The sequence below is a fragment of the Dermacentor silvarum genome, chromosome 1 (genome assembly GCF_013339745.2).
Source record: "Dermacentor silvarum isolate Dsil-2018 chromosome 1, BIME_Dsil_1.4, whole genome shotgun sequence".
Lineage (NCBI taxonomy): Eukaryota > Metazoa > Arthropoda > Arachnida > Ixodida > Ixodidae > Dermacentor > Dermacentor silvarum.
In genome coordinates, this window is record NC_051154.1 from 213,500,341 (window position 1) to 213,523,701 (window position 23,361).

At 43.7% G+C, this 23,361-nt stretch overlaps 1 protein-coding gene across 1 annotated transcript; it reads right to left on the reverse strand.

The window, feature by feature from the left end:
• Positions 1-981: 981 nt before the first annotated feature.
• LOC119436748 (polyprenol reductase) lies at positions 982-18,994 on the reverse strand. Its single transcript, XM_037703738.2, has 5 exons — positions 18,339-18,994; positions 15,833-15,978; positions 12,877-13,062; positions 8,102-8,236; positions 982-2,023 (listed from the first exon to the last, which is right to left on the reverse strand). Exons 1-5 carry the CDS (start codon positions 18,539-18,541, stop codon positions 1,764-1,766), a joined length of 930 nt encoding a protein of 309 aa, XP_037559666.1. The 5' UTR covers positions 18,542-18,994; the 3' UTR covers positions 982-1,763.
• Between the last annotated feature and the right edge of the window lie 4,367 nt (positions 18,995-23,361).

Genomic DNA, 23,361 nt, shown 5'->3' on the forward strand with positions numbered 1-23,361 from the left:
AAAATGGAGAAATCTCATGACAAATTAGGCAGTGGCATCATCTGGTGGTAGGGAAGAGAAAATACCAGTGTGCCAATACTGTGGCCTTCGTTATAGGGGAGTGTAACAAGCTGGTCTTGGTGGCTATGCCGATATCAAAGCTCAGTGCAATGATAGACAAAGGAACGTTGGATCGCTCCACTTCGGTACAGCTTCAAGTGCAGTAGGAATTTAAAGATACTGAAGGAATCGCAAAGGCAACGTTTGGTTGCCAATAACTACGTTCTTAAAAAATGCATTCAAAAACTTTTTTTTTTTGTTATAAAGATTCTTAAATATCTTATGCATTCCACATTTTTTGGAGTGTGCTGCAGGGCCCCTTTAAGGACATTGCAGGCAATCAGTTGTGTATTCCAAATGGTGTAAAGATGACAGTAGTGCTGCCAAAAATGTGGTTGGAACTGCATTTTTAATTTACTGCATGCTATTTCACGCCCAGGTGAATGTTGCAAACAGGTCATGCTGCAGTACTACTTGAATGTCTTCATTTTGACTGTCACTATGAAGCATGACAGTCAATGTAGCAAATCAGTTTGGCATCATGTTACTTCTGTGAGAAGTTTGTACAATACACAGAATGACTCCAGCTCATCATTAAAGTAAAAATCGGTAAAACGGAAGCATGATCTTGCTCCCCTTGTCAATGCAACAAAGAATGGTGTTTTCAAAGTGACCTTACTTATTCAGTTGACTCACGGCCACTGGATAAAAAAAGCAAAGTGCGGCCGGCCGCGTCATGCGGGCTGCAATGGGAGCGAGTGTCCCAGCCGTAGTTGCATTCGCGGCCGCTTGGCTGACCCGAACGGAGCTATTTGCGGGGCATGAGACGCGTCAGCTTCCACGGGCGACGGCGTTCCTCACACTTTTTCTAAGCCGTTCCCAGACAACAGTCCTTGACTGGTGGCGTCGTGGCGGATCACGCCGTTTCGATGCACGCAGCAGATTGCATTTTTTTTTCCCAGTGACCGTGACTCACTTTACAGGTATCTGCTACCTCTTCCATAGAAAGTGCCACTAACCAAACCACAAACACAGGTCTAGCATACTTTCTCATTAAGCGAGAACCAAGGGAGAAAAAAATGGGGGGGGGGGGGGGGGGGTGACCTCTATAAATCAAGAGTCACGTTGGATGCCACCTTTCCTGTCATAAGAGCAATTTACTTGACAGTACCTGCAGCTTGAAATGCACAACTTTGCTGCAAACAAGTATATATTCCAACAGCATGCTTACATGTGTTTCTTTCCCTGGAGCAGGCACTAAACACACCGTACTCAACATTCAAATGCATGGTTTCTGCACACTGTTGGTACCCACAGCTTAATGTCGTATATTAATGGGTCAGAGGTTATTTGAGGTTTGTTTGCCCACCCCTGATGGGCACACATATGCACACCCCTTGAGCAGTAGAAGCAGACGGGGTGTAGCCAACTTGTGGCTATGCTATCGCAGTAAATGTCTTATGTGAAAAATTTCACAAAACATGGTGTACTGACAACATCATTTACTTGAAACTTTAATGAGAGTGAAAGCTGGCGTCCACGACAAGATGGATGAGGCCAACTTTCATTTCCATGAAACTTCCCCCACATTACCGATTTCCCCAAAACTTGCTTGACTACTTGCAACTTTGAAAGACATTCTAGAGGCACTTTTTAATTTCTTTGTACATCTATAACCATAAAAAGGGAATAGTGAACAAACATGGCATTATTCTCACACAATGCTAGAGCACAAAGGGTATGATTGCCTTTCTGTGCTTTGGGTAACTGGGGAAGTTTTGCCGATACCAGTTGTGGCTGAAGAAAGAGATGGCCACTTGGTTGGACCAGTTCCAGGCCATCATGAGCCACCAGGTGGTGTTGGGCTGGCCTAAGACCAGGCTGAGTGCACAGTAGATTGCAAGCTCAGCCATGTAGTGAGGGCAGGAGACATATGCAAACATGCCCCCTTGGGGAATCTTGTGAGTCAGTGTGACCACGTTGCCTGCAAGTAGATAATGCAGAATGAAGAAAGCTGCTGCGCAAGTTTGAAGATAATACAACATGCCCGCCAGCTGCTGATAACCTTTTTAATTGCCTCTGGAAAATCACCACCACATGATAACACCTAATGTTGGTGTCACTAGTGTTGCTATGACTATAATGGATAAAAAGTCCACTTGACATGATCATTAACAATTCTATGTTGGGCTTCAACCAGACAAAAGCCGGTGTCAAGTGGACTTGCCAAGACACAAGCAGTAGATCCTACCCAATTAATGTGGCCTGTGGCTGCATCACTTTGATGACTAGCATTATGACTTCTGAACAGTCTTCCTTTGTAATGAATGCATGTGACGCATGTTCCATTATGATGAACATACATTTAAAGATTGAGTGACATTCATGCATTTATTGACACTGCTCGTCAGATTAGAGCTTGCAAAACAGTGATTAGAAATGCAACTCAAACAAGACAAAGGTTCACAGGAAGACGAAGTGATCAACAGTGGGCAAACAAGGGATGCCTCACACTGGTGCCAACATTCTGACACCCTTGTTAATGTTTGCTTCAGCCCGAGGCTTCCCTCATCTGCCAACTGTTAACCGCGACTGTCATAAATAGTGACATCAAAAGGTATCTACTAGCTTCAGCCTGTGTTTGGTGTATAGGCAGCAAAAATGAATATAATAGCTTTCTGTTTCCATGGCAAATGCAAGGTTATAAAAAGGCCTGCAATTCACTCACAATCCATCACCACTTTCACATTTCTTGTGACATGGTAAGAAAGTAAACTGAAAGGTGACCTATTGTGTTTGAATGAGTAAATGAATATAGTGTATGTGCTTATAATCTTGCTATTCCATTCACTTGCATAAGCGCAAAGCCAAGGCCTGCTGAACACCAGAAGAAATAAATTCGGAGGGCTTCTTGAGCACAGCCTACAATGTTTGAAATGCAGCAATGTCGGCAGCTTAAGAATGTTTGCAGCTTGAGCAGTACATTTATGCCTCAGTATCTTTGCTGTGACCAGCTTAATTGATTAGCCTTTCTTACACATTTCTTAACAAGTAACCTCATGTAATCAATGTGCTGATTAAATGCAATGTGCATGCCGCTATGATTCAAGATGTTAACAATATTGGAATGTCTTCAAGTAATCAATGTACTGATTAAATGCAATGTGCATGCCGCTATGATTCAAGATGTCAACATATTGGAATGTCTTCAAGATGTCATCCTAGAATACCTAACGGAAACTTGAGCAAGTTGATGGTGATTCATGATTAAGGGCAGCTCGAAGAACAAGGACAGAGAAGGAATTGCACAGGGTGAGTGCTGCTGTCTTTAAACCGTATAAGTATTTAACTGGGTCGTGCAGGACCACCAACAACAAACTATTTAATATTATTACAGCACACAGGGCAGGCCACAGAGCTTGCTGCCTCACACTAAAATGTCCATGACCTGCAAACATTTCTACTGAGGCAGCTAAAAAATTTGGCGAAAAAAAAAGAAGAAAACAGACAGTGCACCCCCCCCCCCCCAACTGAACTTTATTTAGGAAAACCAGCCTTATAAATCTTTTTCGCACTCACAAAAAAAAAGAAGGTGAGTATGCATGCAATTCAAAACTCAATTGTGATTATTCAAGAATTATTCATTTTACCAGCAGGGCGAGAGCGATGGTGCACTAATATACACCTGTCACCAGCTTCCCAGATTTCATGTTCCTGCTTGGTGTTTGTTCCTGTCTGTTCCTGCTTGGTGTTTGCTCTAAGGACTTGGTCATGTGTGCACTCTTCAGAGTGCACACATGACCAAGTTGCCAAATGGCTGCTGTACCCATTTTCTACTTTGTTTTTGTGCTGCCTGGCTCTGTCACTGAACATTGTCCTGTCTGTCCTATGTAAACATTACTACAGCTTAGCAGAATATGGTATCCTACTTCTGATGTACCGTTTGTGAATCTTTTGCAAATGAACTTGCAGCATTAACTCCAGTATCATCTTCACAGTGTTAATGTCATTAAAAATGCATGTGTAGCACCAACTTCAGATATAGTAGAATTAGGAAAGTTTAAGAAGTACTGAGAGTAGATTTGTCCTGATTTTTATATCTTTACTGGGTAGTTGTTAACCCAGTAATTGTGCTATGGAGCCTCAATTCCCCAAGAGCACCACAAATAATTAATTACATTACCTTTTAACATGACCAGCTCAAAATGTGCACCAAGTGCAGCGTGGCGTCAGGTGTGAAAAAAAGGAGACTATCCCCTTTAGTCACGAATTATGATCGACTGTCGATAAATAATGAAATTTACATACTTTAATACAAGGTGCTGCAGACTCCATTAAGAGCAAGTCAAGGTGGTAGAATGACTCTCTGCATTTTATGATGAGTCACCATAATTACAGTGATTAAGTATCTAATTATTGTGCACTCGTAATGATATGTTTCTTCATAGAAATAAATTGTATCACTAGTGCGAATTAGTTGCACAAGTTAATTATTGGTTGCAAGCATTACTAGAAAGGCAAACAAATTCTTTCGCAATTGTTACAGAAACGTCCCACGTCAGACTTCCCGTCAAACGCTGTAGTGCCTTCTCCAAAGCGATCTTAGGTAGCGATAGATTTTCCTCAGAAGTAAAATGAAGGTACTTGAGGTAAGCAGAACGTTCAATTTACCCTAAGCTTAATTTTTATCTATTCTTTGCCACAACTGCAAAAATAAGTCGCGTCCACAAATGTGTACACCATGACTGAAGGGGATATTTTTGTCACCGAACCTGATGAAGCAGTTTTGTGGTACCTGACACCACTGACGCATACACAAACACTATGACCATGCTGCTGAAAGCCGAGTCCATTCAGCACTCAATGGGATAAGTGGAGGAGAGTGGATTTCCCTGCATTTACAAGAGAAGCACACAATAGGAAGGGCCAATTTTGCAGCTTTCCATGACGCAGTGAATGTGTCGCCTTAAACCATGGCGCAGTGCTGACTTGTGCGCTTTTGAGTTGGTTGTGGTACCAGATGACCAACACCTCTGCTTTCGATGATGCCAATAGTCTGCTTCATGTCCAAAGCCGTGCTACACTTGGTGCACATTTTGAACGGGTTGTATAAGAAGTGCTGCAATTAATAATCTGTGGCGTCCTTGAGAAAATGAGGTTCCGTACTGTAATTATGGAGCCAATAGCTACCTAAAGAAGCAAAAATGCAGCGGAATGCAAAATGTTAAGCACTCCTTAACCCCTTAAGTGTTTCTGACGAGCAGAACTTGTCCTAGCCAAAGCGTCCCCAAACTGCTCTGCTCGTCCTACCAGAATAGGTGCTCCTCTTGAGTGTTCAGGATGAGGAGCGCTCGTATACAGCTTAGATCGCATGTTGGAACACCAGATGGAAGCAGTTACTTGATGATTTCGGTTTTGCGACACATGCTTGCTTGCTTGCATGTTTCTCACTTGTATAGCTGGTATGTCAACCTGAAAAAGAAGCTTTTCATCTTCATCATCTTCTCCCAATGAAGATGATTTGAATACCGATGTTTATCTTGTGTCCGGAAGTGAAGAAGACAGCCATGATGCTGAATTGAGCAGTAGTTCTGGCGATGATTAGAACATCTCTGAAGCGAACATTGCAAGTGCTCGTCAGTGGGTACAACTTGATGTCGACAATCCTGGCGTGAAGCCACCTTGGTTTCCATTTTTGACTGTTCCAGGCAAGACTTTCAATTTGATATTACCAGATGACTGTCTGGAGTACATACACCAGTTTCTCGACGCTGAACTGATTACATTAGTGGTCGATGAAACCAATCGCAAAACGGTTGAAAAAATAAAATGCTCTCGTCCCAGTGAACACTCCCACCTCGAAAAATGGGTACCAAGCTTCCTGAGTGAAATAGCCAAAGGTTGATTAGCCTAGACAAGTGAAGAATGATGAGGCATTTGTGACTGTTTTCTTCATGTGGTTTGTATAGTTTATTAGCAGCAGGCAGCTAGTTTCTTATGTAATGTTCAGAAATAAACTGTAATGTGTTGATTTGACTTAGTATGTGGTGAAAATATTTTTTCAACATTGAGTAGTTGCATTTAGTACCATATGATTCGAAATCAGCAATAAAAGAAATAGGCACTTTTGGTTCGGAAATTTTCAAAAAAATAAAACACTTAAGGGGTTAAAGGTTATAGCGTAATATGTGGTAAACACATCAAAGTGAATTGGCAAAAAGTAAAACAAGTATATATATATATATATATATATATATATATATATATATCTGTGCTTTGTAATTCAGTTACCATCCAAATGGCTGCTAGTAATTGTTATATCTGGATGGCCATGGATTATAAAAAGGCTGGATGAGAGACGACGAACGCCATGACGAGCGGTTTTTCGTGCACTGGCCTGCTCCGTGTTGGGAGAGGCGTTTATTAAATAAGTAGCGAAGAGATACGTAGGGGGTGCTAGCAATTACACCGCAGCCGTGGCCTAGTGGTTAGAGCGCCCGCCTCGGCTGCGGGAGGCTATGGGTTCGATTCCCACCACCCGCCCAACTCACCAACACGGAGCAGGCCAGTGCACGAAAAACCGCTCGTCATGGCGTTCGCCGTCTCATCATTCGCCGTTAATAACAATTCACATCCGACCTCGTGTCCAATTTAAAGTTCACGTCACGTCCATTCACTTGGACGCTTTCAAGCCAGTCCGATGATGCACTTTCTAAAATGTCCACTGTAAGGCTTCCCAAGAAGAATTCGTGGTCGGAGTCATCACCTTGGTCAGCACCCAGCTAGCTGCTCAGGGAGAAAGTTCACATCGGACCCTGTGTCCAATTTAAAGTTCATGTCACGTCCATTCACTTGGACGCTTTTGAGCCAGTCTGATGATGCACTTTCTACAATGTCCACTGTGAGGCTTCCCAAGGAGAATTCCTGGTCGGAGTCATGACCTTGGTCGGCACCCAGCATCCGAACTTTCCTCTGCATTGTTCATTGCTTCTGACAGCAAACACTCGCAAGGTGGCCGAACTTCCCACACGCATAGCATGTAGAGCTGTAGGCAGGACACTGTCGGGGCTGGTGTATGGTTCCACACCTGCCACACTACATTGAGGCACTGTTTCTTTGGGCTGACTGTTCTTTCGTTGAAACGATGGTTGTCCTCTTGGCCGTTGCTTGTCAGCTTGCTGTTGTCGAACTTGCTTGCCTTTTCTGTTCCAAGTTGGCCACAATCACTTCTTGTCCATCCGCAGTAGTTGCTAGTGAAGACACATGCTGCTTGGAAATTTCTGCCGCTCTACACGTTGCAATGATTTTCTGCAGTGTCAAGTCTCTCTCGCGTAACAGCCTTTCTCGTAGCACTGCGTCACGAATGCCGACGATCATCCTGTCGCCTAGGAGGCGATCATGCTTGTCACCGAAGTCCACACCTTGCTGCTTGATGCTGAAGTTCAGCAATTAACTCTTTAATCGGCTGGTTTTCTGTCTGACACATGCTGTTGAAGACGGCTGTCGCTTGCGTCGCGTTCTTGCACGGAAGGTATCTCTCGTCGAATACGCAAAAATTGCTGCTACCGTGTCGGTTGTCTGCTCACCTTCGTCTGGCGAAGGAAAACGGCATGTCTCACGACTTTCCACGCTGTTGGGCCCATGACGTGAAGTAGCAGTGCTAGCCTTGTTGCTTCTGGCTTAGTGCTGTATTCGCACGCTGCTTCGTAAAGCTGATAGGCCGCTTTCCAGTCTGACCACGCTTCTGCGGGATTGCTGCCTGGCTCTAAATGCTTAGGTGGTTGAATGAGTGGTAGTGCCATGCTTAATACTGTGGTGCCGCATCACTGGGGCGCCGAAGAGCTGCCAAGCTAGTTACTTTACTTCTGACACCATGTTATATCTGGATGGCCATGGATTATAAGAAGGCTGGACAAGAGAGAGTGAACGCCATGACGAGCGGTTTTCCTTGAACTGGCCTGCTCCGTGTTGGAAGAGGCGTTATTAAGTAAGTAGCGAAGAGATACGTAGGGGGCGCTAGCAATTACATAATGTTACATAACAGTAATAAAGTGCCAAATACCTTTATGATCTTTCCGTAAGGAAGCCATGCGAAGGTGAGAGTCGAACTGCACACAGAAAGCCCAAAGGAAGATGACTGTGCCAATGATGTGATGTGCCGAGATATCTGATACAGAAAACCTTGGCATAGCAGAATCTGCAAGAAACAAACTGCAGTTACTACTGCACACTGAGTTCGCATACACAATGGCACAATACAAACAGTTGGTACAATGAAGAAATTTTAGTGCACGATTATGCTCAGCTACAGTAGCTAACTGATAGTTTGGACAGCCATCCCTTGCCATGAGCACCAAAAATTTCAGATTTTCTGTGGTGCTTTTGATTTTTTTTTATTACTCTCCACCCACAGCACTAAAACTGTGATTGCAGTAACATATGTCAATAGATAGTTGTGGACTTACACTTTTGTACTGGAAGTAGTGGCATATTATAAGAATCAACATGCTTATCTGCAGGTAATGCACTAGCAGCAGACCAGTTTCCAATCAGCTTGAACACACAACGTTAAGCTATACAACCTGTAACTACTGCTAGGTTATTCTGATAGTGCAGAGCAGTTTGTACTGCATCCACAAATCTTCTGGCTCACCTTACGCAATTTCGTTGTTCCTACAAATGATGGCTGGTGCAGTTTAATTAACGTCTCAAAGCAACAGAGGAACTATGAGTAAGTATGTTAGTGGAGCGCTATGGATCTGTTTTGACAACCTGGGATTCCTTAACATGTGGCCAAAGCATGGTACATGACCGTTTTTGGATTCTGTCTCCATCTGAATGTAGTCACTATGGCTGGGAATCACAGCTACAAATGTTGTGCTGTGACATTGAGGCTTATGATTGCAAAGCATGCTAGTACTATTTTCTATCACATATATCACAGCAAGGAAAGTAAAACCATGTAGAATTGCAATAATGAGCTCTCCTGGCTACTCGTCAAGTAGACGGCATTAATATGACATGCCATCAATAATTATTAAGGGTGAGAGGTACATAAAGAAAGCAAATTCTCAGTTAAAACTTTCTGCCGGTATGCTCATTTACACATCCTCTTATTCTGTAACTTGTATGCCTTGTAATCAGCTATTTGTCACAACAAGCTGTAAAACAATGAGCCTGTGATATGTCAGGATTATCCTACAAGGTCTCTGTAATGTCAGATGGTTTGAAGGTGCATGCACACACAACTGTCTGGCACGAACGAAAGTAACAATATGGTACAGATTACTGTAGGACTGACATTGCTAGAGTGAAGGTTGTGGTAACCTTGCCAGCAACAAGTCTAGCACCCTGATCAACCTTTCATGAAGATATCATGCACAGGGTTTTTGAAAGCGAGGTAACCAAGGCTGAACACCGTTTAGAAAAGTATGCATGATGCCACAGCAGCTGCCACTTTGGTGCTGCTACGTACTAGTAGTACGATGAAACAAGCTGTGCTGATTCGGCCTGCCTATTCACAGCTTATTTTCTGTAGCACAGTAAAATATATATGTGAAAAGGACTACACTATGGAGTACATGTTGGTGCTTGCTTAAGGACATAATTCAGTGCAAACAACCAAAAGGAAAAAAAAAAAAAAAATCTGAGCCCTTCCACTACTGTGAAGATGGAAACCAGAAAAGCTGTGACTATGGTGGGTCTGCTGTAGTGGATATTGCCCCCACGATGAGAATGGGCATATTGTCATTGGGCATCACCCAATCGAACATGTCTCTCATGAACGTTCCGGTTCAGAAAATTGTGTTGAAACCTGGCTGTCGCACCGGGGAACTTGATGCTAGCGTTGCCGAGGCGTGCACCAGCGCTGTCGGGTCCCTGGAGGGCAAGACGACGCTGATGTTTGGCCTCAACATCGCTCTCCCCGCAACTCGGGTCGGCGGCTCTTTAGTGACGTTTGGCCTCAACATTGCGCTCCCTCAACTCAGCGTCCGTGGCTCTTTGCTGACGTTTCGCCTAGGCTTTAGAAGCCCTCATGCTAGAATCGGCAAGGTCGACGACGAACGCTTTTCCCAAGCGCATTTGCGGCGGCGTTGCTCAAATGCGTTAGAACACGTTGTCAGTTGCTCATGAATGGCTCGTACCCCTTTAAACGCGGCCTCCCCATTACGACGACAGAAGAGAAGTGAAATTCTATGCTGGAATGATTAGCGGCAACACAGCCAGCTGTGGAAGCAGACGACGACGAACGTAGGAGCAGTGGCTTGAAAGCTACCTTGAAAAGCCTCAGTCCTTGCTCAAGGTAATTTTTAAGTATAGTCTGCATATCTATTAACCAATTTGGAAAATCTCATTTTTGATGATATTGTTGTGAATCACTTTAACATTACCTCATATTCTTTAAGCATGCGCTCGTGCTCGGCACGGCATCCAATGGCACGAGCAGAAACCAAGGGGCGCCACGAGCCAGCTGCGGAAGAAGAGGACGACGCTCGAACTAATGCTGATGATGATAGCTATTTTTTTACACACGGACACGATCCTGGGGGAACTAGCCCTTAACAGCTTCGCTGTAAAAAAATGTGGCAAACCCATCACACAATGACTGTCTCATTAATGTGATTAGCATTGAAGCAATGTAGTGAAACACCACACTGCCAACGGCGAAATTTATGAGGTGTGTATGCAGCTGGGCTTCTCTCTTGCGCTTCAAGGATGATGTTTATGGCATGTCAATCAAATCACACATGCCCTCAAGGCATGTCATTCTTGTGATGTCATGCATGCATGTCATTCATGTCATGTGTCATGTCACACCATGTCATTTATGTCACGCATATCCCAATATATATCCTGTTAAAGAAACGACCATGACGGTGTAAATGATATATATCGTTCATGTCATGCATATCCTGATATATATCCAGTTAAAGAAACAATCGTTGTTATAGCATTTATGTCATTTCAAGACTTACATATCATGCATGACATGTAATTTATGCCACTCATTCCATGCATATCCTGATATATATCCAGTTAAAGAAACGACCATGACAGCATCACAACGGCATAAGAGGCTAGATAGATACTCAAAAGTGCCCAAAATAGACAAAAAATGCTAGCTAGTCACATAAAACAAGCACAAAAGTGCCTATGACATGCTTTTGTCTTTTTCTTCATGATTGTGAGTTCACGATGCATTAAATATGTCCTTAAACACTGTCGAGTTGTGACATCCCATGAAATCTTCCTATAGCTGAGCTACTGGCATGAAGGAAAGGGCTGGCTGCATTTGAATGTGATTCCTGCATGCAACTCAGTCACACACTCCAGGGGCATGGCAGGAGTCACCTAGCAACACTGCAGAAACTGCCGATGTTACCACTAGGCAGCCCTGACAAGGTGGGACTTAGCATTTTTCAGTATGTATTTTGCCAGTAATTTCCTAAATATACTTTCTGCCCTTTCATGCTTGAACATACTTTTATCAGAAAGACTGAATGAACTACAGAAAGCCCATGAGCATGGGCAACAAAAAACTATTTCAGAGTAGGAAGACAGGCTTTAGATACCAGAGGTGAGTCTTAGTTTTCTTCATTTAGCTGCACTACGCATTTAAAATTAGGACAACATAAATCAAAATAAATTATGCTATTCGAGTGTGCAGACTGGAAGCACTTCAGATATGCAATTTTCACAATTAAGTACGTATGAAATTTTTTTTGTTGATCTTAGTCGGCCAAAGCATTCAAGCAGTTGGAAGCCTGTCCTCTGCATTTTACAGATGCATAATGAAATTTTGAATGAGAAGATTCCCGTGAGAGCTATGCAAGCAATCATTCCATCTTCCCAGGCTTGCTGAAGTAAAAAAATGTGTGAAAAAAAGCACCTACGACATTGATCTCAAACCGAGAGCATGTCAGAAGCTTCCTTTATAAAGTTCATTGTTGACAGGATGACCCATTCAAGGCAGCAGAATTCTAAAGCATTGTTTGAACTTCTAAGAGCAGCTGAAGCACATCAAGATATTGATTTGGACATTAAAATGTTTTCTTTGCACAACTCTAATGGTTGACAACTATGTTTCTAAAAGCCATTTGAGACAAGTTGACTTTAACCAACACGCAGAGTAGTAAAAGGTACATTTACCCGCTGTGTTTGCTCAGTGGCTATGGTGTTGGGCCGCTAAGCACGAGGTTGCGGGATCAAATCCCGGCCACGCCGCATATCGATGGGGGCAAAATGCGAAAACACCCGTGTACTTAGATTTAGGTGCATGTTAAAGAACCCCAGGTGGTACAAATTATTTTGGAGCCCTCCACAACGGTGTGCCTTATAATCAGATCGTGGTTTTGGCACGTAAAACCCCATAACTTTTTTAAGGTACATTTCACTAAATGCCACATCACGAATACAGACAGCTAATAACAACCTGCAAAAGTTTTCTAGCAATAACTAAAGAATTAAAACTCTAAACAAAGCACATAAAATTAAATTGTCATTCTTTCTTGAAAATGTCACAGCAAAACCACTATTTTCAGGTATGCACGTCTCAAAAAGGCAAAAAAATTTATTTGAAAACTTGTCCAGCGTACCAGGCTTACATTCAGTACTCATTTTTTATTTTATGGCTTGTTATGGTCATATGTTTTAGCGCAAGAAGTAAACTGATGAACAATAAATAAACAATAAATGCCCCTCATGCCTTTCAAGCCTCTCATGTCAGTGGTCACGTGAAGTTTCACATGCCTAGGAGCTTGGGATTACCAGACACTGAAATCATTGCACATGGGCACTTCTGCCTACAGCATGGCAGCAGCTGCCTACAGTAATTACCTGAGGTGCTTGGCGCATTTGCCAGTATGGTGAGCTGCACTCCAATATAATAAAAGTAACCCATTAGGTAATGCCACACGTGCATGTGCACGTTGGAGTAGACCGACACAAACATACACTCGTAGCAACGTCGATACACATGGCATGTCTCTAGCACTTGGACTAGGAGGATGCTGGTTGCTGACACTGCGAGAGAGAGAGAGAGAGAAGGGGGGAAGAAAGAAAAAAAATATAAGTGAAGAAAATGAACTGTTCACAGCCTCAATGCATAAGGTAGTCTAATGGCATACTTGAACAGGCATGCATGAAATACACGGTAAGGAGAAATGTCAATTAAGATGCTTGGCTGTGAACAAGATGGTGAAATGTGCAAAAGTTTTGCACTCGAGCAACTGGGTAAGAAGAGGAGAATGTAACACACACACAAAACACGAAGTGCAAAATTTGCAACTTTCTGAACTCAGTGAGAGTCATAATCAATTGCACAGCATGATTTTTCAGCTAAGAGCACACAGTATTGCACTTAAAATACAAATTTTTAATATACAGTATCAATTTTGTACAGTGACAATGAATGACATGTACATGCTGATTTGTTCTATGTGCTTCAGCTGATTTCGAACATGCACACACTGCAATTTCAACACAACTCAGTCACACTCTCCAGAGTGTGACTGCAGAAACACTGCAGAAACAGCCAATGTTACCACTGGACTTTACTGTAAAGCCTTGACAACCTTTAAACAGTGAAGTGCAAGTATTCCCTCTGAAGATAAGGTTTGAGGTGCACAAGCCAATCTTAACACTACCAGGACCCTGTGCTATTATACTGATGTTAGAACTTGAAATAAAAATGTCAGAATAGCTGTGATACAACCTGAATACAATCTACTTAGTGTTACATAAATATGAGCAACAGGTATACACGACTCTTCCAAACTGCTAGCTGAAATTTTGCACAGAGGTAGAATTTTACAGTAGGTTCAGTTTAATACTAAGTTTTCAAGCAAAAGTGCACACATTCTATCGCAACGGCTCTAAACCTATAGATCTTTTTCAATGAAAGAGAAGTGCCATCTCTTATTACTATGGTGAAGGGTGCATTTAACCACAGCAGAGGCAGATGGCATCACCATACTGTTGCACTACAATTGACGTTTTGCCGAGCGGTGTCGCCACAGACAACGCACATTTCAGATTTTGCGTGAACAAAATGGGCAAATAATGCTCACAAACATAGTATTAAACTGAAGCCACTTAAAAATGTAAACTCTATGCGGTATTTGATTGGAAATCAGCCAGTGGTTAGACCCTTATGTTATTACTATTAGCATGCTGCAATACAAAGTGTTTCACTTTCCTAGGATAGTTCTTCAAAACTGATTCAGCATCTCTAATTTCAAAGTGTGTGGGAAAAAACTTTGAAATGGAACAACTATTGTAGAACAGATGGTAAGCCATCACGAAAAGCCTGCAAGATACATCTGGTTTTACCTCATCTTTACTTCTTTTCATTTACTTTTTCATCTTTGCAAATGGAAATAAACAAAGGATATAAAAATAAAGTTCAAACACGACTGATTCTTTATGTGCAGAGGTTTGTCTCTACAAGAAACTGATTATTGAAAGAAAGAAAAAAATAACAGAGAATGAGAATGCACCACTGAATAAAGAGAACAAGCTCAATATGAACTAAGGAGATAGGAGGCAGTAAACTCAAGTAGCTACCATGATGGAATAGTTTCCTGAACTTCCAGCAGTGCTGAGCAGAATGGTTTTTATACTTCTTCAGACAGAGAGCAATGTTGTTACTTATGCATGTGAGTGCTACTCTTGATAATATTTTTTTTTCCCCCAGCATATTGCACACGCTTTGGTCCACAAGAGACTTCATGACGCAAAGTGACTGAAAGATAAGCAGGTCGGCGCAGATTCATAGCTAAATTGGGCAGTGCAACACGACGAAGACAAAAGAAGAAAAAACAAAGAGGAAATGTCACATCCATTACAAGTTATTATTGGAAAAAAATATGTATGCTTACATACAAGGCGGAAGCCACAAATGCAACGAGAACAAAAGCAGGACAAGCCAAGCGACAGAAAGCAAAAGAAGTATGCCGGAAAATGCAGCAACAGGAATTCTGGCTGTATCAAACAATTACTTTGCTTGTTACTTGGCTACTATGATATGAAAGGTCACTTAGTATAGGGTTACAACTGCATGAGTGACAATGAGTGGCCAGGTGGGATCACCAAATCAGAGGGAATGCTGGCGCTCTTGCACACACGTACTGACATGTAAACCATTCAGCCCGTGCCTTCATCTCCTTTATTTCTAATGTTGGCACAGGAAAGTGAGCTAATGTAGATTAGACCAGACCTGCAAGTAACTTATTGACGTGTGTTTCATTTGGCACCCAGATTGTTTTTTCTTTCCTCCTACTGCACATTTTTTGCTTATTAGAAAGAAAATCTCTCCAATTTGTGCAGTGAAGAACACGGCCAACATTAAATCTACTGCCAACATTTTTCAAGCCATGTCAGAAGCGATGCACATACGAGACCACTGAGAATCTGTTTTGTTTTTTGTTTTTGTGACGATACTAGGGCTCCCATTTTTTTGTCAATCCAATTTAACCAGTTCATCACAAACTTGCACTATCTATAAAATGCATTTCATATGAAAATCAGATGTGTTATTAGTACAAAACTTCACTCCTTATGGTCTGAATTGTCTGCAATGTGAGCAATGCTGTGGTGGTAGCGAGCAATTTTTTTCTGCTTTGCCTTATGGCAAGGGCGAATGTGAGGATAAAAGAAGGCCATAATTGTAACGGAAAGGTCAAGCGGACGGACACAGAGAACCCAGTTTCGAGCTTTGAACTGCTGCCACAGTAAGCAATGTGGTTGCCAATTCATGTACGACAATGATTTAGTGAATATGAATTTTGCTTACCAGTCATAGCCGGCCTTGGCTCAAAGAAATCGACCACTTTAATGATGGTGCCTGGCAGCGGCAAACCAAAAACATATGATCGCACCATGAACACGGTGATGAAGGTAAAGATGACAACTCCTAACTGATAAAAGTGCTTGAACCATCTGTAAAGACAATGTTATAGAATTAGGGCACTCTTCGAAAACTTGTTCATTGAATGTGAATACTACCTACTAAGTGGCCTGTCCTGTAGCCATTTAGTGGCTATCTACTCTTGTTAATTAAACATGCTTCCTATAAGCAAGGCGCATAGAAATGAGCACACCAAGAATATAAAAACAAATAAATGAAAATATGAACAGTTTTTCCTCTTCCACTAGTTAAAACCATGGTTGTCAAACTGTGCAGGCCCCTGAGATGGTGTAATGCAAGGCCTTCTTAATTTTTATCACTTATTGCATGCCCTGCTTGAAAATGCAGAAGGAAGGGATTGAACTTTTCACTATATATATATGGCTAGAACAAACAAAAATAGCTTGAAAAACTTTAGAACAAAGAAGTCATATCATGACTGTTGAAGGTAATGCAATTAGCATTCAAGCAATGTAGCAACATACTGTATTCTTGAAGTCGCGTTTATTTGACATCTGTAGTGGTTATTCTGAGACTTCCGTTGCTTCAGCTATATGCGACATACTCTGGTATCATCCTACTTTGCTATGGCACTCGCTTGCCAAGGTCGCCCATGAGCATGGCAAAGAAGGAATGACGCTGATGGAACAGCAAAGGCAGTATAACGAGGACGGCATGGTGACAATGAGATGTCGGTTTTTAAATCATGATGATCGTGACAACGCGTGACGACGACATCAGGACAATGGGACGACGATGAGTGTGTGACAACAATAGCATGATGATGAAAGTATGACGCAACTGGATGACAATGCTGGAATTATGATGATGGCACGACCACGATGGCATGACGATGCCAGTATGACAACAGATGCACAATAGCAACTCTCCGATGACGATGGCACGACAATGCCGGAATAATTACGATTGAATGTTGACAGCATGATTACGATAGAATGGCAAACGAGGAATGACATCTATGGCGGTATGACGACGAGGCATGACGACAATGGGATGACATTACTTAAGTGATGACGATAGCAAAGCAGCAGTGTGACAACAGTGTGACAACGATGACATGACGAGAGCCGGATGACAAAGGAACGACCGCGATGGCATCACGATGATGGTATGACAACAAATGTATGACGATAATGGCCTGACAAAGGTATGAGAACAATGGGATGATAATATGTGTTAGATGACAATGGCGTATCACGTAGTGTGTATGACAATGATGGCATGACAAGAGTCTGATGACGAAGCTGGAGTGACAATGATGGAATGACCATGACGACATCATGACAGGCGGTGTGACAACAAATACATGACGATGCTGGTGTGAAGAGAGATGACGAAGGCAGAATGACGACAATTGAACGACCAATACGGGATCACAGAGGTGGTGTAACAACAAATGCATGATAACTGTTTGACAACGATGGCTTGATGACAGTCGGATGACAAAGCTGGAATGACGACGATGCAGCGATCAAGACAGCATCATGACCACGAGTGCATACCCAGTGGCCCAAGCTATTAGACAACTTGGGCCACTGGGTCGAGGTAGAAGGCTAACGACAACGGTATGACGAGAGTCAGATCACGAAGCTGGAATGACAACAGCATCGCGACCCCGAGTAGATACCTAGTGGCCCAAGCTGGTAGACAACTTGGGCCACTGGGTCGGTGTAGTAAGCTAGATAGATAGATTGATAGTTTAAAAACAGCTGTAGTAGGCAAAGAATGCTATTCGCATTAAAAACGAAGTTCGTTGTCATGAACGTGCGTTTCGCGCAACGCTTGAGCCGACACTGATCTGTCCCTGTGCTCACAAATGATCATGTATAATTAAAAAGCTCCGACGTACGCCCGTAACATTATGCAAACGAACCATGGGTGCCGCTAAAACAAAATGAATTGCTTCGTGGCACGGCATACAGCCAGAAAGAGAAATGTAGAGAGGACTAGCGTACCATAGACCACAGCGCGCTTGTCAATTTCAGGCTGCACAAGTATCACGGTTTTTTGAGGCATCAATAGTCCGTGTGCATCTTTATACTCACGGGTGTACGTTTCGAAGCGAACCGGCTCCTTCGCCGTTCTGCAGCAATTTCATCCCTGAGCAAGAAGCCGGCACGACTCCGAAACGTCGGGCAGTTTGTTCGCACGACGTTGCACCTATCTTAACAGAAAAATATATAAATGATATAAAAACACCAGACAGGTACATCCTCCACGCAATACGTGACGTATAAACAGAAATCGTTTTGCGATCTCCTGTTAAGGAAGATGCTCCAAATAACATCAGGGGGTCCTACACAATCCTGCACCAATGGTGCTGTCAGTTTAGGCCAAAGTGTACGCGCATTCACATCATGCACTGTAGTACCTTTTAGGAATTGAAATGTCTTTGAGAAGCCGAGCTTTCTTGTTTGTTTCGGCCACTTTGCCGTAAAGCATCGCCGCCGTCAGCAGCCCTGGAGCGGCATCTTTCTTGATGAAGTACCAGCAACTGGCTAGGAGCATTGTAGTCGTAACAAGCGTCCAGAATACATCCAAAGGATTGAAAGCGTTCGTAAGCGTGGAGAACATGTTTCGCCGTTGACGTTCTTGCTGACACAGCAAAATCTGACGGATCAGCACAGCAGAATGTTGTCAGCGCGCTACTCTGAGCACGAAACGGGACCTCCCACCGTAGGCGGTCTGCGCTGCAACCTTTCCTCCTCCACCATGCCCCCAAACAGGAAACTCCGCTTCGCTGACCGCGAACGGCCTCCGGACACACAACGCTTAGTGGCGATAAGCACTAATAACCTGTTCATAGTGAATTACATAAGAAGCGTAGTGCGCTTGTATTTGCAATAACACATGTGCAACCGGCACGCGTTGCGCTTGCGGCCAGCAGGGGTGGCATGGCCGGTATAACGTTAAGTATGTACTGCACGTACGTTACGGGTTGTACCACACAACTCCCATACTAGAGTGTCACTCTACCCATACAAAGTTACAAACTTGTTGCTTGTTACGCGTACCGGCCCAGAGCAGCGTCTGATCGCCTTCGGCTACGGTTTTGCTCGGCTAGGCTTGGCTGCAGCGTGGAGCGTGGAGTGGTGAGGCGCGCGCTGCGCAAAAGGCCATAGAAAATTCACGTAGAAACTCCTTTGAAAGTTGTCAAGTATGCGTAAGCTAGAGTGTACTAGATAATGGTCGAGTGGGCCGAACGGCGCTCTCCCGCTGAGGCGCCGCGTGTGGAAAAATTTTGCGAGGGCGCTGCGAGCGAACTGGATTGGGGCGGAGACGCGCTCCGCGGCATACTCAACGCACTTTCGCTGCGGGCGCCGAGGCCGATTGCGCATAGTACGCTCTTAAAATAGTGCTTTATTTCAACTGCAAATTTATGTTTACACCATCTTGCCAAACATATATATTTGAGGCATGGATTATACAACGCGTCGTCTTCAGTTTTGCTGTCGTTGTCAAGCGCGTCGTCTGCTAGCGAGCGCGCCTTCGCTACGCGGACGCTGGCGGCGCCCAGTTTTTCTCGCAGAACGTCTGTGTAGCAGTAGCGCACCCAGGATCTCTGCCAGGGGGGGGGGTTGACAGTTTGCCAATACCATCTAAACGGCACTAATTTCAATTTCTTCACGGGAAATTGCCAAAAAATGCGCTTTTTGCGTACTCGCAGACGATTACGCCTCTTACATCTTAGTTGCAGTACTCAAAGGCGCAAGGAAAGAAAAGGGGTTATACAAAAGGGTGGGTTAACTCGGCCTCAGGGGGGGGTTACAACCCCCGAATCCCCCCCCCCCCCCCCCCCCCCCGTCGGTGCGCCACTGCTGTGTAGTACATTTGTTTTTATGTTTTAATTGCTTTGGTGCGCTCATGACTCTTGACGGCGGGTACCAAAAGTAGTTTCAGTCAAGTGAACCATTGTTTTTAACACTGTCTTCTAAAAGCAACTGGCATCTCTGCAACATGAAGCTACGTACGAAAATTTTATTATTGATAGCGTGTCATTTTACGCGCGCTTCTTGTCAGTGGATATTGATCAGGAACAATGATCGAAGAAAACAATATTAAAGTGAAATAAACCAGGTTTATTAGCTGGGTGGCGCGAAGAATGACCGATGTATTTCTACGTAATTAAATCAAAGGGTACATTGAGAATGGTACAGTGAGAACTCCCGACCGTGCACGTTTGCATACGAAACACACGTATTAGTGAATACTGCACATAAAACTCTCATTCGCAGAAATATTATTCATAGCAGGCAATTAAAACTATATATATATATATATATATATATATATATATATATATATATATATATATATGTGTGTGTGTGTGTGTGTGTGTGTGTGTGTGTGTGTGTGTGTGTGTGTGTGTGTGTGTGTGTGTGTGTGTGTGTGAAAGTGTTATTGATATGCTGTACGACGCCGAACAGTCGTTTCCGTACGAATGTAACGCATAACCGCACTATTGCAGTCTCAAAGGTGAGAGACCGATGCAAGTGCGGACTGTTTATTCCGAATGATTGTGCTGCCGGAGAGTCGTGGCTGTTGCGCAGAGGCGCAGTTCCTGAGAAAATTAACGCAGGGGTGTTAATAAGTCCGGCTAATAAGCTGCTAATAAGCCCTGCTAATAAGTGTAATAAGCTGTCATTCAATATAAACGCCCCGTTTTGGGGCAGCCTGTAAATCTGCTAACTTGATTCAGGCAAGGAAAACTTTTTTTTTTTGACAGTCTCACCATCTTTGCAACCCATTAAAACTGGGTGCCCCATGTGGTACCACACTTATCTTCTTGAACGAACGCAGCAGATCTACACATATCTGTACGTGTATGTGAGGTATGCCGTTTCTCTAATTGCTTCATTATTGTCGTTATGATAGTGCGTCGAATAACTGAAAGCAGCCGTTTATAATATACAAGCTGCTTAGTTGAGTGGACAGACATTTGGGAATGGCATTACATTTATGTATGAAATATAGGATAAGCGTAACATGTTTTTCTCGGAAATCAGACTCGAGAATAATTTATTTTGTTTACACTCCTAGCAAAAAGGCGAAGAACGCAGCCACCTGTCTTTTGTTGTTTAGTTCAAACAAATTTGTGGGTTTTACGTTGCAAAACCACGATATGAGTATGAGGCACCCGGTTTAGATTTCCCCACCTGGGGCTTTTTAACGTGCACCTAAATAGAAGTACACGAGTGTTTTCCATTTGTTCCCATTGAATTCCGCGACGGATTGAACCCGCGAGCTCCAGTTGAGCAGCGCAACGCCGTATATCCACTATACCGGGTGTTCGAAATTAAGGTTTAGGGGATTTTTTAAAATCTCCTGTGGCAGTTAGCACAATTCTCATTGATGAGCTGGGTTATTCGAAGAGGCGGACATTAGTAGCACGAGAATCGAAACACCTATTCAACTTATTAACAAGATTGATTAATGAACTTCTTAGTTAATTACTTTACGACACATATTGCAATTTACGAATTGTAGCCGGTGAGGTTGCAAAACGCATCCACTTGAAATGAATTTCCAGAATGACACCAGAATGACACCGACCGCGATAAATGACCCCGTACCCATTACTCCGCATTCTGTTACGCGAGTAAGGCGGAAACTTGAATAGAATGTTGCGCTGCAGTTTTTTTTTTTTTCAATAACAATGCTGCCCGTAAATCTGAGTACCCGTCGCGGGGGCTCAGTTAGCTAAGGCGTTGCGCTGCTGAGGACGAGTTCGCGGAATCGAATCCCGGCCGCGGCGGCCGCATTTCGATGGAGGCGAAATGCAAGAAGCCCATGTGCTTGCGTTGTAGTGGACGTTAATGAACCCCAGGTGGTCAAAATTAATCCGGAGCCCTGCACTACGGCGTGCCTTATAATCAGAACTGGTTTTGGCACGTAAAAAACCCCAAAGAAGAAAGAAATCTGAGTACAAGGTGCCGGATGGGGCAGATATGCTTTACTTGTTTGAAGCGGCAAGCAGGAAGGTTACACATGTTTCTCCGTTTGCGTTCCGCAAGACCTACTGATGGAAAACTATATGCGGAACAATACACACGAGAGATACATGCTGCTTGAAGAACGAGAAAAATTTTTGTTCTCCAAAGGGAACCGTACAATAACATAGTAGAATGAAAGCCGACACTGCGGCCGCAATGCACGGGCAATCACCGAGCGGCATTAAAAAATAAAATGAAGAGAAAGAAAGGCATTTGTTCTTAAGACATATATACATGTCATATTCGACTATGAACACCATTTGAGAGGTCTTAACGCAAATACCAGCGCGCGAAGTAGTGCGATTGACCCTGCCGAGCAGTATCGCCAGCAGTTTCCAACGGCGCGACCTTGATGCGGCCCAATCCAGTTCGATCGCAGCGCCGCCATAGTATTTTTCCACGTCGGGCGCCTCACTGCAAAGCATGCGCCGCCCCAGCCGCTCGTCCCACTCGACCATATTCTAGTACACTCTAGCGTAAGCATTTTGCCACTTGCTCATCTCCACGCAGCCCGGTGTCATTAGACAGCTTTAGCATAGGTGTTCTGTCAGTAGCGCACCCAGGATCTCTGCCAGGGGTGGGCCATAGAGAAAGAAATTGAATTTCTTTGTGTATGGGTGGGCCGCATAGGCGCCGACTACGGGGGGCAGGGGGGCAGGCGGTGCACGTCCGCGTCAACAATGATGCAATAAGCTTTTCGCCACATTAACGTTTCAAGGAAAAAGGTAGAGGCAACTCAAAAGAAACCATAAATTATTTGGGTAACAGGACCTCTGGTAAGGACAATTTAGGAGCGGGAGGCGGGGGGGGGGGGGGGGGCAGGCGATGCCAAAGCCACACACACACACACACACACACACACACACACACACACACACACACACACACACAACACACACACACAACACACACACACACACACACACACACACACACACACACACACACACACACACACACACACACACACACACACACACACACACACACACACACACACACACACACACACACACACACACACACACACCACACACACACACACACACACACACACCACACACACACACACACACACACACACACACAACACACACACACACACACACACACACACACACACACACACACACACACACACACACACACACACACACACACACACACACACACACAACACACACACACCACACACACACACACACACACACACACACACACACACACACACACACACACACACACACACACACACACACACACACACACACACACACACCACACACACACACAACACACACACACACACCCACACACACACACACACACAACACACACACACACACACACACACACACACACACACACACACACACACACACACACACACACACACACACA